The sequence below is a fragment of the Pseudophryne corroboree genome, chromosome 7 (genome assembly GCF_028390025.1).
Source record: "Pseudophryne corroboree isolate aPseCor3 chromosome 7, aPseCor3.hap2, whole genome shotgun sequence".
Lineage (NCBI taxonomy): Eukaryota > Metazoa > Chordata > Amphibia > Anura > Myobatrachidae > Pseudophryne > Pseudophryne corroboree.
Window position 1 is genome coordinate 504,900,218 of NC_086450.1, and position 9,452 is coordinate 504,909,669.

Sequence of the window (9,452 nt, forward strand, 5' to 3'; positions counted from 1 at the left end):
TGAGTACTGGGAGAATGCAGGCCAGCTACTCAGCTCCCTAACAAGCTGAAGGAATACAGGTTACCTGAGCACTGGGAGAATGCAGGCCAGCTACTCAGTTCTTTAACAACAAGCTGAGGGAATACAGGTTTACCTGAGTACTGGGAGAATTCCGGTCAGTTGCTCAGTAGTCCATTAACAATGAGCTGAGATATTGCAGCCTCAAAGATAGACTTGATGAACTGGCACAGGAGTGCTTGTGAGCAGAGGATAAATAGCAGCTTCCCAGGTGCAAACCACAGCTGCACATAACTAGATAATCAATGCTGCCAGGTCGCAGAGTGGGAACTGCTAGACAGACCAGGAGGCAGAGAGTGACACCTAGGAGGTAGAAAGGATATATGACACGGATCATGACAGTACCCCCCTCCTCAAGGGCGGATTCCAGACGCTCTACGAATTATTTCTTCTTCTTTCTCCTCTTTGTGGATTTCCCAGTAGGAACAGTAGACTGAAGCTGAAGAAAACCAACAGGTAAGCTGATTGCTGAAGTCTCTAAGTTGGCAACAGGATTCTCGGATGAATCAAGATAGATAGGAACCTTAGATGACCCCGGCTGGGCAGGAACCTCAATTGGGACTGAAGACTGGCAAGACCATGAATTGAATTTCTTAATTACCATTTCACTGAAGGCCACAAGATTGAGAAGAACTGGGTCATTGGTCTCAATTAGTGGACTAGCCCAAACCGCGGCTTCTCCTCTGAAGGTCAGGAATAAAAGTTTAACTATGTTGGATGGAGTAATTCCGAGGGAAAGATCTGTCTCCATCATAGAAACATATCGATTAACTAGTGCGTAGTATTGCGTTAAATCTCCATCAAAGTAATCCAAAGATGGAGCGTTGGATGAATTCTGTGAAGTGGAAACTTGATTTTCTGGAAACACTGGAGATGGATCATCAGGACACTGAGGAGGGGACAGACTTTCAGGAGACTGGTCAGAAATATATGATGATCCTAACTGAACTTTGACTAGAGACTTGGATGGCACTTTTTGAATTTGGTCCTTCCTGGAAGTCCTGGGGGACTGGGATGTACCCAAATCGTGAGCCAACAAGTTAGTAGTAGGATTAGAACCCAGGACTACAGCAGTGCCTACGTGCCTAGACATATGGCCTGTGTTGTGAAAAGCAAAGGTGCTAGATTCCTCTTCTGAGATTGGCATAATGCTCAGAGCCCCCTCCTGGGGCTGGACTAAGGCAGACGCCCCCACTTCACGGGGCTGAAGCAAGAGCCCCCACTTCACGGGGCTGGGCTGAAGCAAGAGCCCCCTCTTCACGGGGCTGGGCTGAAGCAAGAGCCCCCTCTTCACGGGGCTGGGCTGAAGCAAGAGCCCCCTCTTCATGGGGCTGGGCTGGGCAGCGCTCTGTAGACTCTCGGGCTGGGCAGCGCTCTGTAGACTCTCGGGCTGGACACTCTGAAGGACCCCCTCACTGGGGCTGGACACTCTGAAGGACCCCCTCCTGGGGCTGGACACTCTGAAGGACCCCCTCCTGGGGCTGGACACTCTGAAGGACCCCTCACTGGGGCTGGACACTCTGAAGGACCCCTCACTGGGGCTGGACACTCTGAAGGACCCCTCACTGGGGCTGGACACTCTGAAGGACCCCTCACTGGGGCTGGACACTCTGAAGGACCCCTCACTGGGGCTGGACACTCTGAAGGACCCCTCACTGGGGCTGGACACTCTGAAGGACACCTCACTGGGGCTGGACACTCTGAAGGACACCTCACTGGGGCTGGACGCTCTAAACCCCCTCTTGGGGATGGACATTCTGAAGAACCCCCTCCTGGGGCTACAGACTCTGAAACTTTAGGTGGAAGACCAGTTTTGTGACAGATGGTAGTTAAAGATTGGAGATGCACTCTGCCCCCATTCCTAGGTTTTCGAATGGGACAAGTTAGAATAAAATGTCCTTGACCCCCACAATACAGGCAAAGTTTATTGTCTCTATGATACTGGCGTTCTGCTTGTGAGAGGCTAGGTCGAGGAAAACTTTGGAACCTGCCTCTTGTCTGTGGAGGAGAGGTGCCCCTAGCATGCCAAGTCCATGGGTCAGAAGAAAACCCCTTTTCTGGAGCTATTTTACTGGGGTCCACCAGTCTCCCCAGGAATTCAGGTAGAATGCATTGAATACTGGATACTAAAGTCTGTAGCTGATCTAACTTTCCCTTTAAAATCCCCAGTTGTGAGAAATCTAATGAAGGTGATGTCCTGGGAGCTGAGGGGTTAACGAGCTGTGAGAAAACTCTCAGGCAGATTGCAATTATCTCCCCTGCTGTTTGCTTTTGGCCAGTTCATACTGTCAGAATCCGTTTGGATCTCCAATTGTGAGAACATGTTAGCAGGGACTGATGTTCATGGTATAATAGCAAGTTTATTTAGCACTGTACAACTGTAAACAATAAATATAAACCAGCAGTAACTAGAGAACTCAAAAAGAAAGGGAAAACTGAGGGGACATAGGATACCAGGAGACTGGATACACGGGATGCCAGGATTGCACTGTGGTAGTTGGATAACAGGATAGCAACAAGCTGAGGAAATACAGGTTACCCGAGTACTGGAAGAATGCAGGCCAGCTACTCAGTTCTTTAACCATAGGCTGAGAGAATACAGGTTACCTGAGTACTGGAAGAATGCAGGCCAGCTACTCAGTTCTTTAACCATAGGCTGAGAGAATACAGGTTACCTGAGTACTGGGATAATGCAGGCCAGCTACTCAGTTCTATAACCATAGGCTGAGAGAATACAGGTTACCTGAGTACTGGGATAATGCAGGCCAGCTACTCAGTTCTTTAACAAGCTGAAGGAATACTGGTTACCTGAGTACTGGGAGAATGCAGGCCAGCTACTCAGCTCCCTAACAAGCTGAAGGAATACAGATTTACCTGAGTACTGGGAGAATGCAGGCCAGCTACTCCGCTCCCTAACAAGCTGAAGGAATACAGGTTACCTGAGCACTGGGAGAATGCAGGCCAGCTACTCAGTTCTTTAACAACAAGCTGAGGGAATACAGGTTACATGAGTACTGGGAGAATGCAGGCCAGCTACTCAGTTCTTTAACAAGCTGAAGGAATACTGGTTACCTGAGTACTGGGAGAATGCAGGCCAGCTACTCAGCTCCCTAACAAGCTGAAGGAATACAGATTTACCCGAGTACTGGGAGAATGCAGGCCAGCTACTCCGCTCCCTAACAAGCTGAAGGAATACAGGTTACCTGAGCACTGGGAGAATGCAGGCCAGCTACTCAGTTCTTTAACAACAAGCTGAGGGAATACAGGTTACATGAGTACTGGGAGAATGCAGGCCAGCTACTCAGTTCTTTAACAACAAGCTGAGGGAATACAGGTTACATGAGTACTGGGAGAATGCAGGCCAGCTACTCAGCTCCCTAACAACAAGCTGAGGGAATACAGGTTTACCTGAGTACTGGCAGAATTCCGGTCAATTGCTCAGTAGTCCATTAACAATGAGCTGAGATATTGTAGCCTCAAAGATAGACTTGATGAACTGGCACAGGAGTGCTTGTGAGCAGAGGATAAATAGCAGCTTCCCAGGTGCAAACCACAGCTGCACATAACTAGATAATCAATGCTGCCAGGTCGCAGAGTGGGAACTGCTAGACAGACCAGGAGGCAGAGAGTGACACCTAGAGGTAGAAAGGATATATGACACGGATCATGACAGTACCCCCCTCCTCAAGGGCGGATTCCAGACGCTCTACGAATTATTTCTTCTTCTTTCTCCTCTTTGTGGATTTCCCAGTAGGAACAGTAGACTGAAGCTGAAGAAAACCAACAGGTAAGCTGATTGCTGGAGTCTCTAAGTTGGCAACAGGATTCTCGGATGAATCAAGATAGATAGGAACCTTAGATGACCCCGGCTGGGCAGGAACCTCAATTGGGACTGAAGACTGGCAAGACCATGAATTGAATTTCTTAATTACCATTTCACTGAAGGCCACAAGATTGAGAAGAACTGGGTCATTGGTCTCAATTAGTGGACTAGCCCAAGCCGCGGCTTCTCCTCTGAAGGTCAGGAATAAAAGTTTAACTATGTTGGATGGAGTAATTCCGAGGGAAAGATCTGTCTCCATCATAGAAACATATCGATTAACTAGTGCGTAGTATTGCGTTAAATCTCCATCAAAGTAATCCAAAGATGGAGCGTTGGATGAATTCTGTGAAGTGGAAACTTGATTTTCTGGAAACACTGGAGATGGATCATCAGGACACTGAGGAGGGGACAGACTTTCAGGAGACTGGTCAGAAATATATGATGATCCTAACCGAACTTTGACTAGAGACTTGGATGGCACTTTTTGGATTTGGGCCTTCCTGGAAGTCCTGGGGGACTGGGATGTACCCAAATCGTGAGCCAACAAGTTAGTAGTAGGATTAGAACCCAGGACTACAGCAGTGCCTACGTGCCTAGACATATGGCCTGTGTTGTGAAAAGCAAAGGTGCTAGATTCCTCTTCTGAGATTGGCATAAAGCTCAGAGCACCCTCCTGGGGCTGGACTAAGGCAGACGCCCCCACTTCACGGGGCTGGGCTGAGGCAGACGCCCCCACTTCACGGGGCTGGGCTGAAGCAAGAGCCCCCTCTTCACGGGGCTGGGCTGAAGCAAGAGCCCCCTCTTCACGGGGCTGGGCTGAAGCAAGAGCCCCCTCTTCACGGGGCTGGGCTGAAGCAAGAGCCCCCTCTTCACGGGGCTGGGCACTCTGAAGGACCCCCTCACTGGGGCTGGGCACTCTGAAGGACCCCCTCACTGGGGCTGGACACTCTGAAGGACCCCCTCACTGGGGCTGGACACTCTGAAGGACCCCCTCACTGGGGCTGGACACTCTGAAGGACCCCCTCACTGGGGCTGGACACTCTGAAGGACCCCCTCACTGGGGCTGGACACTCTGAAGGACCCCCTCCTGGGGCTACAGACTCTGAAACTTTAGGTGGAAGACCAGTTTTGTGACAGATGGTAGTTAAAGATTGGAGATGCACTCTGCCCCCATTCCTAGGTTTTCGAATGGGACAAGTTAGAATAAAATGTCCTTGACCCCCACAATACAGGCAAAGTTTATTGTCTCTACGATACTGGCGTTCTGTTTCTGAGAGGCTAGGTCGAGGGAAACTTTGGAACCTGCCTCTTGTCTGTGGAGGAGAGGTGCCCCTAGCATGCCAAGTCCATGGGTCAGAAGAAAACCCCTTTTCTGGAGCTATTTTACTGGGGTCCACCAGTCTCCCCAGGAATTCAGGTAGAATGCATTGAATACTGGATACTAAAGTCTGTAGCTGATCTAACTTTCCCTTTAAAATCCCCAGTTGTGAGAAATCTAATGAAGGTGATGTCCTGGGAGCTGAGGGGTTAACGAGCTGTGAGAAAACTCTCTAAGGCAGATTGCAATTATCTCCCCTGCTGTTTGCTTTTGGCCAGTTCATACTGTCAGAATCCATTTGGATCTCCAATTGTGAGAACATGTTAGCAGGGACTGATGTTCATGGTATAATAGCAAGTTTATTTAGCACTGTACAACTGTAAACAATAAATATAAACCAGCAGTAACTAGAGAACTCAAAAAGAAAGGGAAAACTGAGGGGACATAGGATACCAGGAGACTGAATACACGGGATGCCAGGATTGCACTGTGGTAGTTGGATAACAGGATAGCAACAAGCTGAGGAAATACAGGTTACCTGAGTACTGGAAGAATGCAGGCCAGCTACTCAGTTCTTTAACCATAGGCTGAGAGAATACAGGTTACCTGAGTACTGGGAGAATGCAGGCCAGCTACTCAGTTCTTTAACCACAGGCTGAGAGAATACAGGTTACCTGAGTACTGGGAGAATGCAGGCCAGCTATTCAGTTCTTTAACCATAGGCTGAGAGAATACGGGTTACATGAGTACTGGGAGAATGCAGGCCAGCTACTCAGTTCTTTAACAAGCTGAAGGAATACTGGTTACCTGAGTACTGGAAGAATGCAGGCCAGCTACTCAGCTCCCTAACAACAAGCTGAAGGAATACAGGTTACCTGAGCACTGGGAGAATGCAGGCCAGCTACTCAGTTCTTTAACAAGCTGAAGGAATACTGGTTACCTGAGTACTGGAAGAATGCAGGCCAGCTACGCAGTTCTTTAACAACAAGCTGAGGGAATACAGGTTACATGAGTACTGGGAGAATGCAGGCCAGCTACTCAGTTCTTTAACTACAAGCTGAGGGAATACAGGTTACATGAGTACTGGGAGAATGCAGGCCAGCTACTCAGCTCCCTAACAACAAGCTGAAGGAATACAGATTTACCTGAGTACTGGGAGAATTCCGGTCAGTTGCTCAGTAGTCCATTAACAATGAGTTGAGATATTGCAGCCTCAAAGATAGACTTGATGAACTGGCACAGGAGTGCTTGTGAACAGAGGATAAATAGCAGCTTCCCTGGTGCAAACCACAGCTGCACATAACTAGATAATCAATGCTGCCAGGTCGCAGAGTGGGAACTGCTAGACAGACCAGGAGGCAGAGAGTGACACCTAGAGGCAGAAAGGATATATGACACGGATCATGACAGCCCTCACATGCCAGTTCACTTTACATTGAGGAGAGAAGGCAGTCACAAGGTCCAGGATCTTAAGTAACCAATATATCCCTTTATAGTTTACTAATTTCTTAAATTATCTGATTAATTAAATTCACTTAATTTCTAGTTGGTTGCCTTTGGCCTATCTGGATTCCTGTCCGGTATCATTTATTCTGGTTTTAAAAGTAAGTTAATTTATAACCCTGATAATAGAACCTCAATTTAAAGGTTTGCATATACCTTATCCAGATCTATCAAATTCATTTAGATTTTATCTGATCTCCCCCAAACTTCGAAAGACAGTTTATAATTGGATATGGGCACTTTCTGAACTCAAATGCGAGTATAACAATTATAAATGGTTCGTTATAAGAGTAAATTAAATTTAGTCTGAGACAAACTCCCTTCGTCTTTAGATACTTCCACTATATTATACTCTACATGGAAGACTTTGGACGTTTGAGATTCATTTAATGTGAGTGACTAATGTCATCTTATAGCTCAAATTATGAAAAGCAATTGGGTTCTTTCTGACAAACTCTATTCTCTTTAGAACACCACACATCAAATAAATTTATTAACAGTGGAATACAGTTATCATTAATAACAAACCTTATGGTTACACGGCAGGGACGTGCAGTCAGGGGAGGCAGTGCCTTCTCTGTCATTAATGAGTAAAATAATACAAAGAAGATACTTATGACACATAAGTATCTTTATTATTTTACTCATCATTAAATCAGTTTGGGAGGCACCGATCGTGGTGCCTCCCGTACCGATTGATAAAAGATATGGGAGCGGGGGGCGGGTGCGGGTGGGGCCTAACAATGGGCAGGAAAAGCCCATTGAAATTGTATGGGAAAGCGGCACCATTAGTGGTGCCGCTTTCCTACAGGGACGTGCTTTCAACCTATGAAAGCACGTCCCCCGTCAGTGAGGCCACAGTGATTGGCCAGCGGATCCATCACTGGATCCGCTGTCAATCACTGTGTGGGCCTCGGTGGCGGCGGAGGTGCGGGCGGCGGAGGTGCGGGATGCGGCGGGCCGGGCGGCGTAGGTGCTGGCGGCGGTGATGCGGGCGACGGTAGCGGCGGCGGGACCCGGCATTACCAACAGTTCAGCAGAGTTTGGCAGCGGAAGCGGTACCCATTTCAAAAATGGTGCCTCAGCGTAATTTTTGAAATTCAAGATGGCCGCCGCGAGCCAATCATGGCTCGCCGCGTCATTGCCCCGCCCCCTCCGCTGACTTATATAAGTCAGCGCGAGGCAGCGGCTGTCAGTCCGACGGCGGAGGAGGAGCTGAGAAGAGCTCCTGAAGACCGAAGACGCCGGAAGTCCTGGATGGGCGGCGGCTATGCAAAAGAGCTTAGCAGCCGCTGCCCACCAGGTGAAGATGCTGGAAGTCCTGGGAAGGCGGCGGCCATGCAAAAGAGCTTACAGGCCGCCGCCTCCCAGGTGAAGACGCCAGAGGAAGACGCCAGATGCCCTGGGAAGGCGGCGGCCACGCAAAAGAGCTTAAAGGCCGCCGCTACCCAGGTGAAGACCCTGTTTAATAAAGTTTTTTTTTTTAAAGTATGTGTTGTGTTTTTTTTTAAATATTTTCTTTACAGGTGGACTACGGGTGCCAGCGGGCCCTTTATGTCCGGGCATGCTGGCACTTGTGGTTCTCCAAGTGCCAGCATGCTGGGGCAGGCTTGCTGGGACCTGTAGGTCACCTGTAAAGAACAATATTACTATTCTTTACAGGTGGACTGCAGGTGCCAGCAAGCCATTTATGTCCGGGCATGCTGGCACTTGTGGTTATCCAAGTGCCAGCATGCTGTGGCAGGCTTGCTGGGACCTGTAGGCCACCTGTAAAGAACAGAGCATACAATGAACCCCGCACCCACCGCCACCAGGGGTGCGGGGCATAGCACTGGGCTATCAGCCCAGTGCTGGTTATTGCTCGGGAGGGGGGACCCCATTTTCATTTTTTGGGGGCCCCACTTTCCAAGGAATGTTAACACTGGGCTGACTGGCTGGGGGGTGTATAATGGCATGGCAGGGGGACCCCACACTGAGTGTCTCCCCTGCTATGGCATTACCCCCCCCCCCCAGCTGGTTCTGCCTGGTGCTGGCTTTAGCGGTGGGGGGGAAACTGCATTTTTTTTGGGGGGGGGTGTTTAGTTGCAGTGCCTCCCCAGCCCCTGACCTCACCGCACGTCACTGTTACACGGGACCTATCCAAAACAGTACCCATAGTAAGTAGCCATTACCTAAATTTGCATCTGATGAGAATATTTCTCTCTTTTCTCATTGTCTAATGAGCCTCTGTATGTATTAATTATCCAATCTTGACTATTAGTTGAATTAATATATATTTCTTTTTGAATAAATATCGGGTATTTTTCTTTAAGGAAAAAGAATGTTGAAATTGAAATGTATTTCATGACATCAATTGATATTCTTCTCTTCTTGTTCTTTACTCTCCTTCTTCCTCTTTTCCTCCATGACTAGCTACGAACTGTACCCCTGATGAAGTCCTTATAGGACGAAACGCGTTGGGTTTATGAAAGTATTTATGAAGTGTTACATATGTACAAATGAATAATGTGCTTATGAACTATTATACTTCTGTATGATTTTAATGCTTTTAATGCTTGATTAAAAAATATTGTTATTCGGTTCATGCTGGTTTCCAATACCTGGACTTGAAGTCACTGTGCGCCCTCTGAATACCTTTTTCCATTATCTCTGTTTATCTCCCACTAGCAGGGAGACTTTCTTATGAGGTGTTGCCAATCACATATAGCGCGAGTTTGGGTTATTGTTGTTTAGTTATATATATATATATAT

The 9,452-nt window shown here is 48.0% G+C and overlaps 1 protein-coding gene across 1 annotated transcript in view; it reads right to left on the minus strand.

Moving 5' to 3' along the window:
• Positions 1-9,452, minus strand: part of LOC134944445 (E3 ubiquitin/ISG15 ligase TRIM25-like) — a 54,410-nt gene that overhangs the window by 25,389 nt on the left and 19,569 nt on the right. Inside the window, exons 3-4 of the mRNA XM_063933020.1 lie at positions 3,196-3,309; positions 2,932-3,045 (exon numbers count right to left, since the gene is read on the minus strand). Of these exons, the coding sequence (XP_063789090.1) occupies positions 2,932-3,045; positions 3,196-3,309 (228 nt within the window). The remainder of the gene's footprint in view (positions 1-2,931; positions 3,046-3,195; positions 3,310-9,452) is intronic.